Here is a 23,665-nt window from a genome sequence, read left to right on the forward strand (position 1 = left end):
TCACTACAAATGTAAGATTGGGGGCTGTTGGTTGAAGCACATTCTTCAAAACAGAAAATGGTAATTTCCCTCAAAGGGATCAACGGGTACCAATGATGATTCAATTAATTTGAGGCCATCAAATTAAACAATAGCGTTCTTTATTTCAAACTAAAAGGTGGAAATCCATAACAAGTCATTCTGAGGTATAATATAGCACATATATACATAAAAACACAATGCTACAACTTCAAATTTGCTCAACATCTTATTTACAGCAGCGGAACATATACTAGATCAACAACAGAGGGAACAAACTGTTCAATTTAACAAACTTGTCAGATTTTAAAGAAATAAATAGACAAAGCAATAGTTTACAACTTAAAGCTACAGTGTGTAGGATTCAGTGTCAGTTAGTGGAGCGATTGCAGACTGCATTATGCTGTTGCCAGTCAACTGTGCCCTTGCCTTCTTTTGTGATAAACAATATGTATCACCTTCCACATCACGAAAACAAGCAGATGGTGTATGAGGGAGCAACCACTGAGTTAACGTATTACTATTAGTATTTTTTCCCCCCCAGTCTTCCCATAATGATCCAAAATGAGGAAAAACAGACTAAGTATGTCTTGTGTGGGCTACTGTATAATGTGGCGACCTCCAATGAGGGGGCCTGCTCCCATGTAGATATGAAGGGCTCATTCTAAGCAGTGGTGGGCACTGTTCAGCTAATCCGATAACCGATAATTATCGAAGCTAATATTTTGTTAGCAGATTAGCTTTTCAGATAAGTTTTAAAACCATCATCGGACCAATTATCTTCCGATAAATTTAGTTCCAATAACTTTCAATCCGCTTACTTTTTTTACTGGTGAAGTGAGCATAATAGTCAAAAACGTTTGTAAACCCTAAAATCAAACATTTTAATCCCTGTCGTCTGTAGAGCAGCAGTTTATGGCAGACTGGCCGTAGCTTGTTGATTACATCATCATGAAGCGCAAGACGTGATTGGCCGGTCAACGCAGTGAGCATTGTGGGTAGTGTACTTCAGGTTCACTTTTGACGTTACGCTGTTACCGTCCACTTGACACAAACAAAACTGACTAATTTTAACATTATTTTATTCCTTTGTGGCATGGAATAATTCAATCGCCAAGACTCGGTGGGAGAGAGGAGATCTCAGCTGCAAGGACTTCTCTTCACCGTTTTCACACTGTTTTGGATAATCAAGATGCTTTATGTGGACTATTTTCTTCAGAATTTAATGAATTCCACTGAAACTAACAGGTAAGAATTTATATTTACTACTCTGGGGTTTTAATTTTTTATTCATTCATTTTTCGTGTGTTCTTTTTGTGTTTGTGATCCTTAAATTTACCCAGAAGCCCCTGCAGTGCATAAAGTGAAACTGATTTATCAGAAGCTGACAGTGTAATCAGATGTGGCTGAATCCGAATCGGTAATAAAGATAAATTTTCTTTTTTAGCAGTTTATTGGTTTAGCGTCATAAAGGGTAACTTTTCAGTTATCGGATTAATGGCTATCGAAGCTAACTTTTTAGTTAGCTGTGCCCATCACTGATTCTAAGCTTATGAAAGCACACCGACTCATTACTGCAGATAGTTATACATTAATGAACAGCTGGTTATAAAATGCTATATGCCATTTTTGCTAATAAACGCCCCCAAATCTACACACTGTAGCTCAGAGCAGCGATCTAGGAAACTGAATGATCCTTATCCTGCCTCCCATCTTCTGCTCATTGTCACTAAAATGACCAAACTCTCCTAAAATAACTGTGCTTTTCAGACCTTTGAACATTTCACAAGGCTGATGATTCAAGGCTTCTACTGAAATAAAACGACCCCCGCGCCCATAATCACTATGTTAGCAAGGAAAGAGCAGTAGGTCAGGACATACAATGGCACTCAGGAAACCTGTATCTAATTAAACACTGCAAAAAAGTCTAATTACTACTTTTCAGGAGTTGGGGAGACCTCACCCACTGTTTCATATTCTCAAACTGAACTGAGCACTCACACGAGTAACAAGCACATTTGCCTTCAGCGGTGGAGTGACACGACCACATAAACCCGCAATCACTAAGTAATACCTCAGGACGGCGCCCTTCTAGGGCGGGACTGAATGTGTTCAGTTACTCAATATGGACCACCTTTGTAGGCATATATGTCACAGCATGTTCAACTCAAAATGAAGTCAGAAATCAAGCCACAAGATGAACATCTTTTTCACTGGCCTTTGGTGATACAGATCACACAGAGCGGAGTCAATAAATTAGGATTGATGGCAAAGCTATTAATTATGGTGTTTGGATGCCGTGTACCTGAGGGCAAGTCAAAGTATTGGGAGGTAGAGATAGTACTGAAAAGTGTTTGGTGATATCAGATTGAAAGCACATCCAGTTCAATTGTCTAATGCAAAAACAAACAAAACAAACTAGTCATTGTCTGGCTGCCCTGTGACTGCTGCAATAACTGGCTAATATGTTCTTCACAGCCATAACACTTGATGTTACCAAGCTTGCTACACATTGAGCTATATATTTGGAGGAGTACACTGCATGCATTACATCAAAACACAAATATCACTTAAATAAGTACAAAATCAGACACACCATCTTACTGAGAGAGGAATTAACGTTTAAAAAAAAAAAAAAATCAGTCAACTAATACTGAACATGTTCCTCGTTTGGTCCACAAGAACATCAAAATTTGGTAAATACTTTAATTTACAAATGTACAACAAACAGTTTCTTGTAAGTAGTTTTAAGGCAAAACTAAGAATATGGTTTACGTCAGGGGTCACAAACCCTGCATGTGGAGATCACCTGCCCTCGTGTTTTCCACGGCTTTCTGCTAATTAACTCAGTCAGGTGTGTTCAGCCGATCAAGAGCAAGGAAACACCAGACTTGACTAATCAGCTGTGGCTGCAGGCTGTATGGAAAACATGGAGGGCAGGTAATCGCCACGAGCCGGGCTGGTAGTGACCCCTGAGCCAATTAAAAGAATGAATGAAAGAAAGTTTAAAAAGTTCTTGCTACATGACTAAATGAAGAACAAGCTCAGGTTTTATGTGCTCTCTACACTGACTAGATTAGCTTGTGACATTTACAGCAATGATCAGAATGTTAAATACTTCCTGTAAGATCACATATGCTCAGATTGTGCCAAGCAGTGCACGCACAGCAGTGTGTAAAGTGAGATTTACTTTTATGCTCATTTCTAAGTCAGTGCAAGTGACTGTCAAGCTTAAAAGCAGGAAATACTGTGTACATAAAACAACATCTCGCTATTTACAGGCATGCACATAACTGGTACTCATGGTACTTGTGCGTGCTAAAAATAAATGATGTGCAGCAGAAAACACCAGGGAAGTGCTTCATACGAGGAAAGCAATGACAGATTGTAGGAAAAGTGGTTCCCTCTGCTGTGCATCAATGATGTTTTGCACACATGAGCACCATGAGTACCAGTTATGTGTACCCCTGCCTATTTACTTTGGTAGATCATCTTAATACCACTTGTCCCTGAAAAACATTTAGACTGAACATTTCCGTTCGTCTGAATCTGGATAAGAGTTTTTCTTTGTGTTCACACTAGAATAAGTGAAGCAAAAATGCCACTCATGCAGAATTGAGTTTTAGCGTCTAAATCTGAATCAGAGTTTGAGATACACTAAGCAAGGCTGATTTTTTTTGTTGTTGTTGTTTGTTTTTTTCATTCAGCATGTTCACTGGAGAGTGAAAGCACAGGTACCGAGGCTTGGCTTCAGTACACATGATAATGTACATTCAGAATTAACAACAAACAAGAAAGTAATTAAGGCCCAAACTCTTGGCTTCGGTGTGACATTTCTAAGCTGTGTTAAGATACAACATATTATCAAAGAGCCAACACAGAATACTGAATCCACCCTGTAGCTCTACATGAAGAACAGGGTTTTCTGTTTGAAATGACTCTGTACATATCCAGTCACACCATATAGGAAATACAAGAATGCAACACATGAGAAACAGCTCCTTCTGTATAATAAGGGCACTCAGACCTGCACAAAAGAGGAATGCGTGTCGAGCGGGGTCTGACCTCAGTCACCCACAGAGTAATTCACTTTTACCATGTTTTTTTCTAGTGTCTGGAATGTGAGACTGTGCTTATCTGTTGGCTAGTCAAGCTTAAAAAGGGGAAAGACCCCATGAAAGAGAAAGGGGGGGGGTGTATAATGCTCTGAACCCCAGTCCCAACAATGTTATAAACCTCATGGCCCCGTATTTGTGATTTGTGCAGAGCTGTTCCCTCCCTGGTGGCAATGTGTCGGCAACTCAGATCTTCTTTGGCCTACGGCCAAGATGGTAGTAGTACGCCATGGTGACCACCAGGAAGAAGATTCGACTGAGGAGAAGGAGCACTGCAGCACTGGGCATGGTGCCAATTTCCAATAAGGTGATAGAAGTCACTAAAACCACAACATAAGAATCAGTGTCATTAACTTGAAATGCTGTTGCTACAATTATAGACAAAAGGGAAAAGCGTAGCATTTTCCCCCACTACAGATGAAATAAAAATGCAAGACTGTGATTCCCCATGTTGAACACAAGAGGGTAGTATCAACACATCAGCTCAATGAAATAATTATGCTGCAATTTTAACATTTTGGAAACTGGACTGGAGACTCAACATGCAGTAATTATTTAATCACCTAGAAACTGGACGGCAAAATAGCAGGCTTCACTGAGCAGAGTCCACTGGATGATGATCTTCTCTGCCGTATAAACACCATTCCACAGGATGAGGGCCAGGCCTGGAGAAGGTTGTGATTAATTCATATCAATCAATGGAATAAAAACAGAAACATCCAGTATAATTTCACCATCAAAACTATTATCATGGCTGTAGTCCAAAAGTAATGTATGATGATATGTACAGAGATGAATAATTCCAATGGTGTGCATGAGTCCAAAATTATAATAAAAGCTTGTACTCAGGCATTTCTTTTTATGCCATTTGTACCTCCACAAAGGAGGTAGTGTTTTGGCCCATTTTTTTTGTTTTTTGTTTTGGTCTCCCTATAAACAGGATAACTCAAAAGCCTTGCGAAAGTAGAAAAGATTCAAGCAACCTGGACCAGAAATTGCAAAGTGTGGATTAAATTAAATGTAACGCCAGAGGAGGCGAAAGTTATGTTGATAAGAGATCTTTCAGACTTGGATCCTTTTAAGTGATTGTTGATTCTGTTAAACAATTTGGCTGTTGCTAACTTGGAGTGGTCTTTTCATTTTTTGTTATGGGACAAATTTTGAGGAATTATATATCATGTTTAGGTTATATCATGAAGTTGGAATTTATTTAAGTACATCTCTTGGTCTGTGGATTATATTTCTTTTATAATGATAACTGATTCTTTACAATCTATAATGAGTTACACCAGCACCGCAGAGAGGGCGCCAGTGGACCTCAGCCTGCAGTTCATCTCCACCTTAAAGACACTAACCACACGTTTGAGGACAAGGAAGTTAAAATCTTAGCCAGAGAAAGGAAATGGTTTCAGAGAGGAGTGAAGGAGGCATTTTATGTGAAACAGTTGAAACCCAGCCTTAACCAGGGAATTGGACCGAGACACGCTTTGTCCCCTGTTTACTATGGGGTACTCAGGTCAAAGCAGTTTCAGTCTTTTGTTCATGGCAAGGAGTCATTCACGTCATCAGGAGAGTCGTCAGGGGAGCCATCAGGAGAGGCGTCCATCCCATCATTAGGAGAGACAGCTGCCCTGTCATTAGGAGGGTGCTAACTAGAGCACAATAGGTGCTAATTAGAGCTATTGTTTAGTCACTAGCCTATAACAGTCTGCCTCTCGGTATGAGCGGTCTGGTTAGGTTTAAAATTCCAGCTTTTGTGGCTTCTGATTTATCTCCATTATTTCCAATTTATACGATAAACATTGTCCATTGATAGCAAAACTTGGTAAAGAGCGAAATGCTGCTAAACCCTGGATCACAAAAGGACTGCTGAATGCATGTAAGAAGAAAAAAATTTTGTACAAGCAATTCTTAAAACTCAGAATATTTCAGGCTGAGAGCAAATACAAGACATACAAAAACAAGCTTACCAATATTATGCAATCTTGCAAAGGGCAGTAGGACAATGATTTATTGGAAAAAAATAAAACAAACATTAAAGGTACTTGGAAGCTATTAAACAAAATCAGCAAAAATAAAAGTTATCAAAGACTATCCAATATATTTTTACACAAATACTGAAACAATTGTTAAGGAAAAGGAAGCCATAGTAGATCATTTTAATAATTATTTTGCTAATGTGGGAAAAAAATTAGCAAATTCAATAGTACCTTCTAATATACGTTCTTGGGATAACAGTACAATAAGAAATAATCCTTCAGATTCAATGTTTATCAGAGAAACTGACAAATATGAAATAACTGATATAGTTCATAAACTAAAAGGAAAAAAATTTTACAGATTGCAAAAATTTTTGACATGTTTTTGATAAAAAAAATATTAATGATTGTGTTGCTAAGCCTCTAGCTTATATTTGTAATTTGTCATTAATGACTGGGAGATTTCCTTACAAAATGAAAATAGCTAAAGTAATACCACTGTTCAAATCCGGTGACAAACACGTTTTCTCAAACTACAGGCCAGTCATATTGTTACCTCAGTTTTCAAAAATTTTGGAAAAGGTATTTATTAAGAGGTTAAATGATTTTATATCTAAACACCACATACTAATTGAGCAACAATATGGATTTAGGAAAAATCGGACTACTTCATTGGCGGTGATGGGTTTTGTGGAACATATTACGAATGCAATTGAAACCAATATACTGTAGCGGTTTTTTTCGACTTACAGAAAGCATTTGATACTATAGATCACACCTTATTACTGGATAAACTATGGAAGTATGGTATCAGAGGACTAACGATTGGATAGCAAGTTAACTGCACAATAGGTATCAGTATGTTCATGTTGGTGGTGTAAATTCTAAATTTTTGAGGTGTAATTGTGGGGTGCCCCAGGGCTCAGTGCTTGGGCCTTTGTTGTTTCTTTTGTATATTAATGGTATATGTATGGCTTCAAAATTTGTGAGTTGCATTTTGTTTGCTGATGACACGACTGTTTTGTAGTGGGGATCATTTGGAAGAGGTTCTGGACTTGATGGAGAGGGAACTACAGAAGTTCAAAGAATGGTTTGATTCAAATAAATTATCGCTTCATTTTGGTAAAACTAAGTGTATCATATTTGGAAATAAACCCAGGAATTTATCTAGGAATTTACTAGTGCACGATATTGAAATTGAACTTGTAAATGAAACTAAATTTCTTGGGGTTTTTATTGATGAGTAATTGAGTTGGAAAACACATATAAATGATGTTAAATCAAAAATGTCAAAAGTCATTACTATTTTGTATAAAGCACAATACTTCCTCCCCAACGGCCATTAGTTACCTTATACCATTCATTACGAGTTCCATACGTGACCTATTGCATTGAAGTTTGGGGAACCACCTACAAAATGAATACAAAATCAACATTCTTACTACAAAAGAAAGCCACAAGAATTATTAGTAAAAAAAAAAAAAACATATCGTGAGCCTACAAATCCATTGTTTGTCTGTTTAAATATTTTAAAATTTTGGGACTTGATTGACTATAGCTTAATACAAATTATGTTTAGTCACTCGGGAGGAACTCGGAGTTGAGCCGCTGCTCCTCCACGTCGAAAGGAGTCAGTTGAGGTGGCTTGGGCATCTTTTGCGGATGCCCCCTGGACGCCTCGCTGGAGAGGTGTTCCGGGCACGTCCCACAGGGAGGAGGCCCCGGGGAAGACCCAGGACACGCTGGAGGGACTACATCTCTCGGCTGGCTTGGGAACGCCTTGGGGTCCCCCCGGAGAAGCTGGGGGAGGTGTGTGTGGATCGGGAGGTCTGGGCGGCTTTGCTTGAGCTGCTGCCCCCGTGACCCGACTCCGGATAAAGCGGAAGAAAATGGATGGATGGATGTTTAAAGTAAAAAATAACCTTTTACCACAACAGGTCCAGGACCTGTTCAAAATAAGGGACTCCAGTCATAATTTGCGAGGAACATTATTATTTCAAAAACCGAAGATTCGAACTACAGTAAAAAGTCACTGTATTGCTGTTAAAGGTGTTAATATTTGGAATTTGTGCCTGGATAACATAAAGTCACTCTGTAACTTGGTTGGCTTCAAAAGGCTCTTCAAAAATCATTTAATTACTTGTTATAACATGATGAATTAGGTTTATCGATTTTGTTTAGGTTTTTTGGGTTTGTGCATGGCCCACTGCTGTTTGTATGTTTGTGTTTTGAAATCTTAGTTTAGTGATTACTTTAAATTTTGTATCAGTTGTCATGGGCGTGTATATATATATATATATATATATATATGTATACGCATTCATATATATTTTTTGTTCTTTTGATTAAAGGGGTGGGCATTTATAAGCTTTTGCTTCTGCCCACATCCTTTCAGTCATATGGGTGCCTTGTTGGATTGTTTACTTTGTTTTTGCTGTGAGGTTAATTTGTCATTTTTGTCTGTGTGCTGAATAAATTCATTCATTCAAAATCGCTGAAGTGGATCCTATAAAGTCATTAAGTAGTGGGGCATAGGCAAAAGGAGAATACTTCAAATTTAGAAGCGGTTCCCAATAATGGAATAATGACAGAGCCAGAAATGATTTTTCCTCTACGTTCTCTCTGTAGCAGGATTACTCAAAAAGCCCAGAATTTATTTTAGTGGGATTCGATAAAAGGATCGGCCAAAGAACAACACTCTACTTGGGAGCAGCTCTGGATCTCAAGGCAGAGAAAGGACTTTTTTTTTTTTTTTTTAATTTGTACTTTCTGACTTTTGGTAGGATTTCTGAAAACTGCCCAACTGGTTTTCATTATTCTGGATGACAGGATGAGAATGGGCCAACGACATGGTTAATGGGGTCAATCCCGGCACTTTTTTGCCTATTAGTAGTGTAAGGTATCTTATACAGAGTGCTAATATCTACATTATGTTTTGAGAAATGTTCAATGTTTATCCATAAATATCAAGCATTACATCTTGAGACACTCACAAAAATATTGAAAAGTCCTCTATGTTGCAATGTGTAAAAAAGAAAGAAATCCCAGATCCACCCCCTTAGTTTCTTCCTTGCCTCATTCCCCCACCCTCACACCAAGTTTAAAGAATGTTAGTTTTGTAGTTTCTGCATAATCCTACTAAAATTCACTTCAAATGGTTAAGGATATGTGGGAAGTGTTGGTGGACGTATGATTTCTTAGAGCTCTCTGTAGTTTCAGTTAATTTCATTTATAGCCACACGACACTGAGGCTGTAGAAAACAAGCAGAAATAGGATGAGAGGCAGGAGGGCTCTACCTGCCAGGTTCCATCTGCGTGGCAGATGAGACCCCGTCCTTCTCTCCTTTAGAATCAACTGATCTTTTAAGACGGAGCTGTATTTTCTTGCTACACTTCACAGAGTCCTATGAACATTTAGGATAAATAGAGCTGTTTATTGTTGATTTATGAGGCTGGCAACTGGTTCTTCAATATCTTCCTCCACAGGGTTACATATTTAAAGTTTTATGTCTCCCCAGCAATGGTGGAAATCCTTTAATGACACACACAGTGTTGTTTCTGATTTATTCTGAGTTTAAGTAGTTCAGGATATATTACATACAGTGTTTTAATTAGATTATGTTGTTTCTCTTTAGTTGTCATGTGAGGAAGGAGATGGAGGACACAAGAAAAAAAAAATTGTACTCCTTGATCAAAGTCTAAATGTATGTTTAAATATTCTATCATATAAGATTTTGATGAAACAGCAAATGAGAAAATAGTAAATTTTTGTTTTACTCTCACCGTTCTCTGAGCTCACTCCGTCATCAAAGAGCAACCTGTGTGTCACCTGGCTCTCTGTCACAGTCACGCTGTGCCTCCTCACAGATCCATCATAAGCTCTGTAATCACCAACCCAGCCACTGACTCACTGACGTGCCCCGATAGCTTTGTCTGAGTTTCAGACCAATAAAATGATCTCTTGAATTTCCAATGTAATTTCTTTGTGAGGAGGAGCAGCGTACAAACACCCTAATTACCAAGCGTATTTATGAGCATCGACTCTTTCATGTTGATGGGTGGCACAGACGAGCTTGAAGCTTAATTTCATGAGTGACTGTCTAAGCGCGCTGCAAAATCTCATCACGCTGCCTCCTTTCCAACTCCCAGGCCGTTCCGCAAACACATACCGACCTGTCAATCCTTCGCGGTGTTCCTGGCAGAATTAGAATGGATATAGAGAGAACCATATATAGTGAGATGATATTAGAACATTGCTGCTAGATAACTGATCTTTGGACACTTTTTAAAAAATTTTAAACTCTTAGTGAGCTGCAAATAAACATTACTGATTAAAATTAAATGGCATCTGTGTATGGCCCCATTGAATGCTGCCAAAATGGAGCATTTTGTGCATTCTGTGTGAATTACAATGATGGCAAGATGAGAGAGTGTGTGCAGGACAGCAGTGTGTATTTGTAGTGTGCATATAAATAAGTAATGACAAACTGTGTGTCAGCACGGCTGCAGTACAGTGAATGCAGTTATTCTTGTGGAGCTGCAGCACATTCACTTTTTGCACTTATGCATGAGGGAGCATGTATTGCATTATGCAGCTATATGCGTGTCTTTTTTGTGTGTCATCTTTGACGAAAAGACTCACTGAGCAGTGCTCCTCCATAAAGGCGAATGGAGATGCTCGTTGTGGAAAGCTCCTCCTCGAACACAACCTCATAGAGCTGGTTGGGAAACAGCAGGGCCTGAGAAGGAAAACAAAAAAGCAATTCTGTCTAATAAACACAAAAGCATTATGTCTTCAATAAAATTCCATTTCAATGGCATTAAAAAAAATCCTCACATTTATCACAACAGATTGTGCACCACAGAGGCTTACATAAGAAATAAAGAGCGCACGTCCTATATTGCTTCCATAGTACAACTGTGTCTGTAGGGAGACCCCGCAACAAACGGGAAAAAGTACCTGGATGCGTAAGTATAGCGCATAAAATTTGGAATTAACAATACGAGTATAAACTGTGACAATAGGGAAACGCAGTCTCGTTTGAACCCTTGCATGATATCATGGGATTTGACCACTTCTGGGGACAGCCTGCACAAACACAGCTTCACTTCTAACAGAAAAATGGTGTGCTGTTTTATTTTTGGCTGCAATCACCGAAGCAGTCGCGAACTGCGCAGGTTTTTTCAATTCCCAGTGGAGAAGGGAAGACAAGGTAAATAGGAGAGGTCATATCAACACGCTTTGACAGAGTAGTTGCGTTCTCTCGCCTTAAACAAAACTATGGCCCGCCTGCCCTCAAAGGAAACTACGGTACCCTATAAAGGCATGAAAAAAGTGAAATTTCAGCTCCTTACTCACTTGTGGAAGGAAGCCTTGTTTCCCTTTTTTCTCCTATTCAAGTAGCTGGAACAGTCAGAAATAAACAACTGTAGGATGGTTTACGCTATTGTTTTGACACAGTGTTTGTTACTGAAAGTGGCAGCTGAAATAACATTTTCCCTAATCATTTTACACTAAAATACTCACTTGTGGAAAGAAACAGTTTCCTTCTTTCTATGGTTTGTGCAGCCGTAACATTAAGAAAGAAAGAAATCTAGGATGGATTTGCATCATAAGTTACACACAATGTGCACAGTTACACAGTATTACATTAAACCACGCATGCATGTTTGTTAGTAAAAGAGCCAAGTGAAGAAACATTCCTGCTGCTCATTCTCCAAATTTAAAAATCAATAAAAATACACATTTATGGAAGGAAATGTTGCATCCTTTCTTTCTCCGATTCATACATCCATAAGGGCCACTTCACACATACTGCGAAGTTTGGACGAAGTGCGCAGTTAGAGCACATGACGCAAGAATCGTGTGCAAACCATGTGAAATCATCCTTACCTCTAAAGCCTCGTACACCTGTTGCTACAACTATTTGCGCACACCAGCGGCTGAAAGACAAAGTGCGCTGTGCAAACCCATCGCACCCTCTCGCGGCAGGTGTCAGCCAAATTCCAGGTGACACGCATGAACATCTAACACCGCTCGCATGGCACTTACAAAATGTGTGGCCAGTCGCACTCTTGGCACGATAACAGACTGCAGACGACCACTGTTGTACTCGCAGAAAAATCTGTCTAAGTCCCACACGTATGTGGCTTTGGTCTGTGCGCTGAGAACTGACAGGAGGTGTGGCTATGACAGAAGCGGCTGTGGTGATCTGTCATTCTGGACATCCCAGCTAGACAACACCTACTGTGTTTGGACAGACATGGACTAACAACTGTCCACTGTGATGCGCGTGTGTCCGATTGCTGTATTTACGTCGACATAAATAAAAACATATATCGTGGTGGCGACAAGCTGCAGCCAGCAAGCGCATGCATGGAGTGGACATCAACAGCCTGCCAGGTTGAAACGGACCGTCAGATCAGAACATGCAGGGGGCGATCTGACCGTCACATCACCCATGTGAGCTCTGTTCCACATGATGTGGTGTCTGTGCTGCGGTGTGCCACCCACAAGGCACGCGTATCAGACAGAACACAAACGCGGCCGACTGGACACATTGGACCAGTAGTTGTGGACATCAGAGCCCACTGCTTCTGATTTAAGTCATTTCATAAATGCATGTCTTTGTGACCATGGGCCATCTACAGATGAACAGACGGATCATATTTGTATTGCCTGCTTGATAAATGCAGTGTTTTTATATGGTGTGTGATTTTAATTTTTTTTTTTTGTAATACTTCCATGTCAATTTCAATTTATTTTGATTTATATAGCACCAAATCACAACAGAGTTGCCTCAAGGCACTTCACACATGTAAGGTCTAACCTTACTAATCCCCAGAGCAGCAGTGGTAAGGAAAAACTCCCTCTGAGGAAGAAACCTCAAGCAGACCAGACTCAAAGGTGTGACCCCCTGCTTGGGTCAGAACAATTCACAAAATGAATATACAGGAAATGCTGTTGGTGCACAGGACAGGAGGGTCTCCAGCACAAATACCACACCCATCTCTGGATGGAGCTGCACCTTAAACAGAGAGAAAAAATGAGAAAAGACAAAAAATACAGTATAATTTGCCAGCATTAAACAACAAGAAAAACAGGAAATACTAAGGTGACTGCCGGCCACTTGCCCTAAGCTTCACTAAAAGACCCAGAATTTAGGTAAAGTTGAGGCTGCGGCATGCTCCGTTTCCTAATAAAATGAGTTAAGAGTAAAAAGCGTAGAACTAAACTATGCCAGTATGCTAGCCATACGAAAGGGAAAATAAGTACGTCTTATGTCTGGACTTGAAAATCTCCACAGAATCTGACTGTTTTATTGACACAGGGAGATCATTCCACAAAACAGGGGCATGACAAGAGAAAGCTCTATGACCCGCGGACTTCTTATTCACCCTAGGGACACAAAGTAGTCCTGCACCCTGAGAACGCAAAGCCCGGGCACGTAAGGTTTAATTAGGTCAGCTAGGTAGGGAGGTGCCAGTCCGTGAACAATTTTATGGACTAGTAGCACATCCTTAAAATCTGATCTCACTGGGACAGGAAGCCAGTGAAGGGGTGCCAAAATGGGTGTAATGTGGTTGAACTTTCTTCTTCGTGTCAAAAGTCTAGCTGCAGCATTTTGAACCAACTGGAGACCCCTAATGCTGGACTACAGTAAACCAGAAAATAGAACATTGCAGTAGTCCAATCTAGAAGAGATGAATGCATGGATCAGGGTCTCAGCATCAGCCATTAACAGGATGGACGAATCTTCACTATATTTCGCAGGTGGAAAAAAGCAGTCCTCATAATATTTAATTTATATTATTATTTATAAATTTATTATTTATATTATTATATATTAATATTTGTAATGTGGAGATCAAAGGAGAAGGTTCGTCACTTTGTCAGTGTGATGTATGACACACGAGCCTAGGCTAAGCGTTAACTGGTCAAATTGATGCCTGGACCAAGAACCATCATTTCAGTCTTATCAGAAAAGTAGGAAGTTTCTAGACATCCAACTTCTCACTTGACGCCTCTACGGGAGCTCTGCTGTGTGCACTGTGTTTTGTGTTGTTTGTGTGCATTTTTGAAACACTTGCCACATTTAAATATGATTGTGAAGCACTCCTGGGGATTCGGGACAACTCTTGTGTACTTTCAGGCCTTTGTTGTGAACTGAGGTGTGTGGATTTCAACATCTGTCCCACACGAAGCCAGGAATCGCACGGCCATGAATGGAGCTATGGCCGAAAACAAGGTGAAAGATCCGGGAGGAGACACCGCGGTGCTCCGCCTACACATCAGGGATATTTCGATACGTCGGCGGCGTAGACATTGGGGGAAATGAGGAGGGCTGCTTGTTAAGCTCCGTCGCCATTCTTCAAGAATCCCTCTGCCATCACTGTATTTGGCTAATGTGCAGTCTCTGTCAAACAAGGCAGACGACTTGCTAAGCCGCATCCATACCCAGTGTGAGGCCCAGGATTGCGCTGTGTTTTGTTTGACGGAGACCTGGCTCCACAGCAATGTACCCGATTCCGCCTTCCAACCACCGGGATTCTCTGTTCACCGCTTAGACCGAGTGAGGGAACAAACGGGGAAGTCCAAAGGAGGAGGTGTGTGTTTTCTCATTAATAAGTGGTGGTGTACGGATAATACTGTTGTTAACAGAACTTGTAATGCTAGCTTGTAGTGTGCTGTGGTGAAGTGCCGTCCTTTCTATCTCCCCCGGGAGTTTAAGGTGATGTTTCTTTGTGCCGTTTACAACCATCCGGGGGCGGACTCTACGGCGGCCCTTGGAGACTTATGTAATATTTTGTACACGTATGAGAACGCTCATCCTGATGCTGTGATAATAGTAGCAGGGGACTTTAACAGATGTAACTTGAAGTCTGTGTGTCCCAACTACTACCAGCACGTAAAGCAACCGACCAGAGGCGCATGTATTTTAGACCACTGCTATAGTAATATGAAGTCCGCTTTCAGGACTAGTTTAAGACTGGCTTTTGGTAAATCCGATCACTCCTCTATTTTTCTTCTTCCTACATACATGCAGAGGAGCAAACAAATTAAGCCACAAACACATATCGTGCAGTGCTGGAATGAGGACAGTGAAATGAAACTCAACGGCTGTTTTGATGCCACGGATTGGACTGTTTTTAAGTCAGAGAATCTAGATGAATATTGTGTTACTCTAACTGGATACATTCAATTTTGCATTGACTGTTGTGTGCCAAAGAAAGTACTTAAGCGTCACCCTAGTCAAAATCCATGGTTTAATTTGGATGTTAAAATGAAATTGAAAGAGCGCTCAGTGGCTTTTAATTCAGGTGATGCTGCTGCATATAAGCGGGCCCGATATGCAGTGGAGCGCTCTATAAAGGAAGCTAAACACTCTTATGGACATAAAATTGAAAAAAGTTTTAAAGAGAATGACCCAAAACGTATGTGGGAGGGTCTAAACAAGGTCACCTCATCTAAACCCAGGAGAGAGACCATTACTGATTTTGAACTCTCTCTACCTAATGTGTTGAACCAGTTTTATTGCCGTTTTGAAACTGGGAACGGGGAGACATTTTCGTTTCCAGAATTCACAGATGAGAACTATTTTATTCTTCATCAGGAGGACGTCCAAAGGTCCCTCAAAAGGACAAATGTGAGGAAGGCCAGTGGGCCGGATGGAATCCCCCCTCGCGTCCTTAAACTCTGCTCAGAACAACTTGCCAGCTCTAATGGATTTATTCAACTTGTCACTGAGGCGCTGCACTGTTCCACTTGCCTTCAAAAGGTCAACCATTATCCCAGTGCCAAACAAGTCACCAGTGTCTTGTCTTAATGACTACCGACCAGTGGCCCTAACTTCAGTTTTAATGAAGTGTTTTGAGCGCTTGGTGTTGAACTATATTAAAGAACAGATTCCGGTGGCCATTGACCTACTTCAGTTTGCTTATAGACAAAACAGGAGCGTGGAGGACGCCATTGCCTTTGCCCTGAACTCTGTATACAAGAATTTTTTCAAAAGGCAGTCTCATGCAAGAATGTTCTTTGTGGACTATAGCTCAGCGTTCAATTCCTTGGTTCCAGCAAGACTCATTGTAAAACTGAAAAATCTTGGCCTTTGTGATGCCATGTGCAAATGGATTTTGAACTTTTTGCCTGGCAGGCCTCAAAGGGTTAAGGTTAATGACTGTGTCTCTGATGAACTTATTGTAAACACTGGTTCTCCACAAGGATGTATATTAAGCCCATTGCTGTATACCTTGTACACCTATGATTGTGTTGCTTCTAATCCCAAAAGGCTGATTATTAAGTATGCAGATGACACAACTATAATCGGTCTCATTCATGCCAATGACGACTCGCATTATAGATCAGAGGTGGAAAAAATACTTCTGTGGAGTGAACAAAACAACTTGAAATTGAATACCTTAAAAACTTGTGAGCTCTCATAAGCCTATCCATATCAATAATGTTGAGGTGCAAAAGGTAGAAAACTGCAAATTTTTTTGGGTGGGACTCTTTCAAATAATTTAAGCTGGAACTCAAACACTATTGCTATTGTTAAAAAATTCCATCAGTGTTTGTTCTTTTTACGCAGGTTGAAGGCTTTCACCCCAAACAAACAAATTCTGACAAACTTTTCTCATTGTGCTATTGAGAGTGTCCTCACAGGAGCCATCACAGTGTGGTATGGTAACGCCACAAAGAAAAACGAGCACTGCACAAAGTTGCTCGGCCAGCAGGATTGCAGGTGTGGAGCTGCCCGATCTGGAGGACATTTATAAAAAAAGACTTCTTTCTCGGGCATTATCGATCATTAATGACCCATCTCATCATCCGACCAGTGACTTTTTTGACCTGCTTCCCTCTGGCAGAAGGTAATGTGCCATTAAAAGCACAACATCCCGCCATAGCAGGAGTTTTTTCCCACAGGCTGTGAAAATTTTAAACAATGCACTATAGTAAAGTACTTTGGATCTGCACGGGCACTTAAGTTTTTGATATTTTAAGCTACTATTTATTGACTTTGAATACCTTCTTTTGAGATTTTTATGTGGCTTGGGGGTTTTAATCATGCTGTACATGTTTAATGAATGGCTTGTGTTTGTGTGTTTGATGTGCACTGAGATCTGCTCGCAATTTTTAAATTCCAATGTGGTTTTTCTACTGCAAATGGCAATAAAATGAAACTGAAACTGAGGATTTTAGAAAAGCACTGCAATATGTGCCCAAGGGGTGCTATATAAAGGGAGAAAAGAAAAGCAAGGGGCCTAAGACGGACCCCTGTGGAACCCCAAATTTCATGTCACTAAGGTTAGAGGTAGTGTTACTGTACAAAAGACAGTAACAGAACAGCTCTGTAGCTCAGTGGTAAAGTCACAGTTCGCGTCCCATGTGCGGTGTGTTTTTTTGTTTTCTTTTTTTTTTTATTATTCCACATAAGCGGTGCAATGTGGTCCCACAAGTACCAGCTGGTTTTATTTATTATTTCTTCCACATAAGCGGCATCATGTGCTGCACCTGGCACTGTTCCTGCTTGAAAAACACCGGCGCATGCACAAACTCTCACACCAGGTTTGTGCACGCCTGCCCACTGGCTCGATGTTTCATGGTGTGCTAAATTTGAATTGTGTCACGCTGTTTTGCCGTATTTGACCAGACATCGACCAAACTTCGCACTGTGTGTGAAGGGGCCCTAACAAGCGCAGCTCTGTAGGATTTTTGCTATATTTCACGGCGTCCTTGTGTGGTAATGAAATCGCGTGTAACACTGCATGATGTCAAACAGGCTCAGCTGTTGCCAGGACCTTACAGAGTCCTCTCAATATCTTCTCACAAACTGCCATGATCACAATGGTCACCATGATGTATGAAGCTGCACCTGATTTCTGCAGAAGAGTCGCCAAGCCCGGAAGATGCACAAATACCAGACAGGCCACACAAAAACACCTCAGAGAGCACCCCATGACCACGAGACGAATGTCTGCAGCCTTATTTCACGGCGCCAACAGCAGATCCCCCACTGTAACATTGAGTGACGTGAGTTTGGACATGAACTCAGGAAAAAAAGAGCAATACCATTTCAATATCACAGCCAACAGATGCACAACAATTGGGCCCTGTGTGACGTGACTTTTATGAATAAAATGGACTTCATAAAGCACTGTTATAAAGTGCAAAATGAATTCCTTGTCAGCTGAATGTCCACAGAGTTTGTCACAAACTCTTGGGTGTGTTCAAATCTCATCGGACATCAAGCAGAGAGATTTGTCTTCTACTTTTCCTGCAGTTGATGGTTCATTCTGGGCTTCGGTGTCAATTCAGCACAAGCGGACATGCAATGTCAGACACATAACCTGCACCCCGATAACTCTTATGATGACAACCTGTAGCACTAACTAACTTAAAAGCTGTCGTCATAGAAGACAAAACAAGATAAATATTAAATGAATCCTTTTTCTACGTTTCTGTACATGCACATTCAGTTTGGATCATCTGTGTGTTTTTTTTTTTTTTGTTGCTGTGAGCTTGACAGCTCCTGGCTGAAAACACTTTATGTGGAACATTTTAATATATGAGTAGGTGCATTAAGTTCATTGTGGACTGACCACAGCTTTGTCCTTTTTCCACGAACTGTATAATCTACAGTTTGACTCACAGAACACCAAGAAGACAAAAATGTAAGTTTTCTCAAGAGGACAACAGTCTAGTGCAGCAGCACCAATTCAAGTGGCCAATCAGGTTTTTCAAAGAGAAATGTCTCAGGAGTATTTGTACCAAATTTGGTGCTTCTATTGCCATTTGCAGGATTCCTCTGTGAATATTATCTTATCTGCTGCACTAGTCATGTGACTTTTCAGTCCCTGCAATGTTTTTTAAAAAAATAGCTTTTATTTTCCATGGTTGTCACTTGTTTTCCAGCCATAAAAAGTCCAGTGAATGGTGTTATTTGTTCGGACCCGGCGCCACGAGGGGGCGTTTGGGGCGACGCCCCCTCACATCATCAACCTCGCCCCCTTGGATGTGAGAGTTATCAAAAACAAAAATAAAAAACAAAGAAAAAGAAATACTGGAAAATATAGCACCTTGCAGTTTCGCTGATTTTTTTAGTCCAATTTTGCATGCTTTTTTTTTTTCTTTACAGCGCACTGTGCTCTGCGTCCTCATCAAGCAAGCAGGTGTTCTGTCGAGATGACGGGACACCTGTTGCGGCACCGCGAAGGGAGAGTACGCGCATTGTGTTCTGCGTGTTTGTTTATAAGAATCTTCTTGCCCAGAAGAAAAAAAGAGCGCCAACAACTACCCATAACTGTGTTCTTCACTTGGAAAAAGACACCTGCAGTGAGGCGTGAGTGGAAAAAGGCGCGACAGTGGCACGGCGCCAGGACGAAGAGGCGCGATCAGAGGAACTGTGAAATGCTGGTCAGTCACTATTAATAATTTCTTATGTGTCCAACCTCGTAGGTTGATCGTTAAAATTAAATTTGTTAGTTCTAAAAGCCATCATAATTATTATAGGAAAACATTCTATTTTTATTTCTCAAACAAATGTTGGGGTTGGTCTTATTTTTCTACTAAGGTTTGAACTTAGAGTGTTTATACACGAGAGAAAAGTGAGAAAATGTTAATGCCTGTTTGAGAAAAGTGTATAAAGTGTGTAGTGAGGGGTTTTACAGCCTTAAAACGTCTATAATAATTGTCAAAAATAACGCTGTCTACTTCGCGGATTTCGCTTATTGCGGGCTATTTTTAGAACGTAACTCCCGCGATAAACAAGGGACCACTGTATATCTACATGAAAGGTTTATCTTTGACCCGTTGTGTGACTGTTATGCCCAATTGCGCTGTGTTTGCGCTTGTGATGGAGGGCTGTATGTGGGGTTAATCTACTGGTCTCATGTTGTTCTCAGATCAGTTGTTGGTTGGTTTTGTTGGTATGCAGGAGATCACTTGACCGAGGGGGTCTATACGTTCCCGCGCACGAGAATGGCTGCCCTCTCTAGTTCTTATATAAGGCTCTGTGCTATGCACACTCTTAAGGAGAATTCTCAGCATTACGGTATATTGACACTGACTTTGAAAGTAAATTAAGACATTTCTGGAAACAAAAATCATAAAGCTTTGTAACAACAACAAAAACAGGAGTACTACTTCATTGCACTGAAGTTAAACAACACTTACGATTAGGGCCATAACTGTGAAGCCCACGGCTGAGAGGAGGATCCACACCCTAGCGATAAAGAAATGATGAATTTGTTTACACATATGCCTGCAAACAATACTTTCCTCAAATTTTATTATCTCAAAAAGGGCTAAACCAGGACTGAGGAAGACAAAGTGATTTCTGAAACACAACAGCTGTGATTTTAGGCTTTGAGTTAATATGGTGAGTGTCAGCCATTTGTTTTCTGGCAGCACTTGAGCACAACAATGAACCCTGAATTACTCTCTTCCTCACGATTTTCATGGCAATTCCTAATTAATAACAATACCACATAACAAGAAAGTTAATTACAGAGATGCGACAGCAAGGCTGATGATGAACAATGCAACACAAACACTGAAGCAACAAGGCCTAAATCCAGCTCTGCTGTTTGAAGACAAACGTACAAGAAAACATCAAATCTATGTTTGAATCTCCCATGTGGAACTGCAGTTTCACATTTTCTTTTCAAGAAAATCCTTCAAATCAGTTTAGATACTATTTTGTTGAACCACTGAATGTAGTTGTAAGTCATTTTCATACATTTTACGAGGTCTGTTAGAAAAGTATCCGACCTTTTTATTTTTTTTAAAAACCTGATGGATTTGAATCACGTGTGCTTGCATGAGCCAACCTTGAACCTTCGTGCTCATGCATGATTTTTTTCACGCCTATCAGTTGCATCATTTGCTTGTAAGCAGCCTTTGTGTGAGGATGGGTGTAGTCTCTCGTCGTTTTTTCTTTGCAGGGAAATGGCGGAACGACTGGAGCAGCGCGACTGCATCAAATTTTGCCACAAACTGGGCAACAGCCAGGTGGAAACCATTCGGATTATTCAGACGGCTTTCGGTGATGATCCTCTGGGCATCACACAGATTAAGGAGCAGTACAACCGGTTTAAAGACGTCCGCACAACGGTGGAGAGCGCGCCACGCTCCGATCGGCATCAACATGCTGAAATGACCGGATCATTTCCAAAGTGAACGCTGTGATGATGTGGGACCGTGTAATTATCCGAGAAATTGCGGAAGAGGTGGACATCAGCACTTTTTCGGCACATTCCACTGTGACAGAAGATTTGGCCATGAAAGAGTGGCGGCGAAATTCGTGCCGAAGCTGCTGCGATGGAGCAAAAGCACCTTCGTGTTGAAGTCTCACAGGACATGCTGGACTCCGACCGTCGTGTGACTATCCGAAAATTGTGGAAGAGGTGGACATCAGCACTTTTTCGGCACATTCCACTGTGACAGAAGATTTTGCCATGAAAAGAGTTGCAGCGAAATTCATCAGCACGAAGCTGATGGTGCAGCAACAGTGCCTCCGTGATGAAGTCTCACAGGACATGTTGTGACATGACCTGACATGTCCAGCTTGTCCACAATTTCTCGGATAGTCACACGACCAGAAAAAGCCACCGAAAGCCGTCTGAATCTTCCCGAATGGTTGACGAGCTGGGCATGTTACAACATGTCCTGTGAGCTTCAACACGGAGGCGCAGTGGAATGTGCCAAAAACGTGTTGATGTCCACCTCTTCCACAATTTCTCGGTTAGTCACACGACGGCCCCACATCATCACAGCGTTCACTTGGAAATGATCCGATCATTTCAGCATGTTGATGCCGATTCGGAGCGCCGGCGCGCCCTCCACCGTTGTGCGGACATCTTTAAACCGGTTTGTATCGCTCCTTAATCTGTGTGATGCCCAGAGGATCATCACCGAAAGCCGTCTGAATAATCCCAATGGTTTCCACCTGGCTGTCGCCCAGTTTGTGGCAAATTTGATGCAGTCGCGCTGCTCCAGTCGTTCTGCCATTTCCTTGCAAAGAAAAACGGCGAGAGACTCCACCCATCCTCACACAAAGGCTGCTTACAAGCAAATGACGCAACCGACAGGCGTGAAAAAAATCACGCATGCGCACAAAGGTTCAAGGTTGGCTCACGCAAGCACACGTGATTCAAATTGTGTACTTATATATTTTCAAAGAGTTTCTGATGAGCTGTGTATTTTTTACCAGTGCTAACCTACAGCTTAACACTGGTAGAAAAATTGTTTGTTGTACTTTTCTGTATTGAGGACACAATGGAAATAGGTATTTGCGTTTTTGTGTTAGCCTCAATTTCATGTTTTTTTTTATGTAATGTAACTGTTATTGCCAAAATAAGTCAAATACAAAATTTTACTTCAGTGCATCATGAAGGTGCATAACTCAGACAAAATAGTGCAGGCAGATAATGTGTATACTATATCACAGGAATCTTTCCTTTTGTGATACAAGACCAAATATGGCACAATGGTACTTCTTGGTCTACTTTTTTGCAAAAAATTTGTTTCTAGATGGAACCTGGAAATGCATATTTTTGTCATATATTTGCACAATATTGGTTTATTTCTGTGGTGTACCCATTAAATATTGTACTTTGGACTCGTGTGTGTGTTGTGTGTGTGTGTGGGGGGGGGTGGGGGGGGGGGGGGGGGGTTGTTGTTGAAATTAACTTCAGCCATTATTTTCATATTTTTAGATCTATTGAATATGTTTTAAATAAGGTAATATGCATGCTATAGAATGTGTATGCTGCAGAATGTGTGATAGTGTTTGTGGTGTAATGGTTTAGTCGTAGAGGTAGTATTTTTGCATTTACCGTTAGCCCTGTCCTTTGGTTGTAACAGCTAGTCCTCACTGCCAAATAGCTGACCAAATGTGGATGCAAGAGGCTTTTGCAAAGAAAATGCAAGTGCTACAACTCTGGGCTTAGCCACACAGCACGATGTAGCTACAAATATAGACTTTATGGACCATACTGTGGTGGCTGACTCCGGGTATACTCACAAAACTGTAGCTTAAAGCAGATAACCCGTAAGTTGGAGAGGAAATGGCGTCTCACTAACTTAGAAGATCTTCACTTAGCTGGAAAAAGAGTCTGTTGCTCTATAATAAAGCCCTCCGTTAAAGCTTAGGACATCTTTCTACTCATCACTAATTGAAGAAATAAGAACAACCCCAGGTTTCTTTTCAGCACTGTAGCCAGGCTGACAAAGAGTTCACGAGCTCTATTGAGCTGAGTTCCATTAACTTTAACTAGTAAGACTTCATGACTTTCTTTGCTAACAAAATTTTAACTATTAGAGAAAAAATTACTCATAACCATCCCAAAGACGTATCGTTATCTTTTGGCTGCTTTCAGTGATGCCGGTATTGGTTAGACTCTTTCTCTCCGATTGTTCTGTCTGAGTTATTTTCATTAGTACTTCATCCAAACACATCAACATGTTTATTAGATCCCATTCCTACCAGGCTGATCAAGGAAGCCCTACCATTATTTAATGCTTCGATCTAAATATGATCAATCTATCTTTGT

The 23,665-nt window shown here is 40.8% G+C and overlaps 1 protein-coding gene across 2 annotated transcripts in view; it reads right to left on the reverse strand.

Annotated features, from left to right (window-relative positions):
• Positions 1-2,230: 2,230 nt before the first annotated feature.
• LOC117515624 (tumor protein p53-inducible protein 11-like) overlaps positions 2,231-23,665 on the reverse strand; it is a 174,684-nt gene continuing 153,249 nt past the window's right edge. For both annotated transcript variants that reach the window (XM_034176265.1, XM_034176266.1), the window contains exons 5-8: positions 20,286-20,334; positions 10,755-10,851; positions 4,697-4,798; positions 2,231-4,453 (exon numbers count right to left, since the gene is read on the reverse strand). In XM_034176265.1, coding sequence (XP_034032156.1) covers positions 4,320-4,453; positions 4,697-4,798; positions 10,755-10,851; positions 20,286-20,334 — 382 coding nt within the window. In that variant the 3' untranslated portion in view covers positions 2,231-4,319. The remainder of the gene's footprint in view (positions 4,454-4,696; positions 4,799-10,754; positions 10,852-20,285; positions 20,335-23,665) is intronic.

Source organism: Thalassophryne amazonica, chromosome 8 (genome assembly GCF_902500255.1).
Source record: "Thalassophryne amazonica chromosome 8, fThaAma1.1, whole genome shotgun sequence".
In the NCBI taxonomy this organism is placed as follows: Eukaryota; Metazoa; Chordata; class Actinopteri; order Batrachoidiformes; family Batrachoididae; genus Thalassophryne; species Thalassophryne amazonica.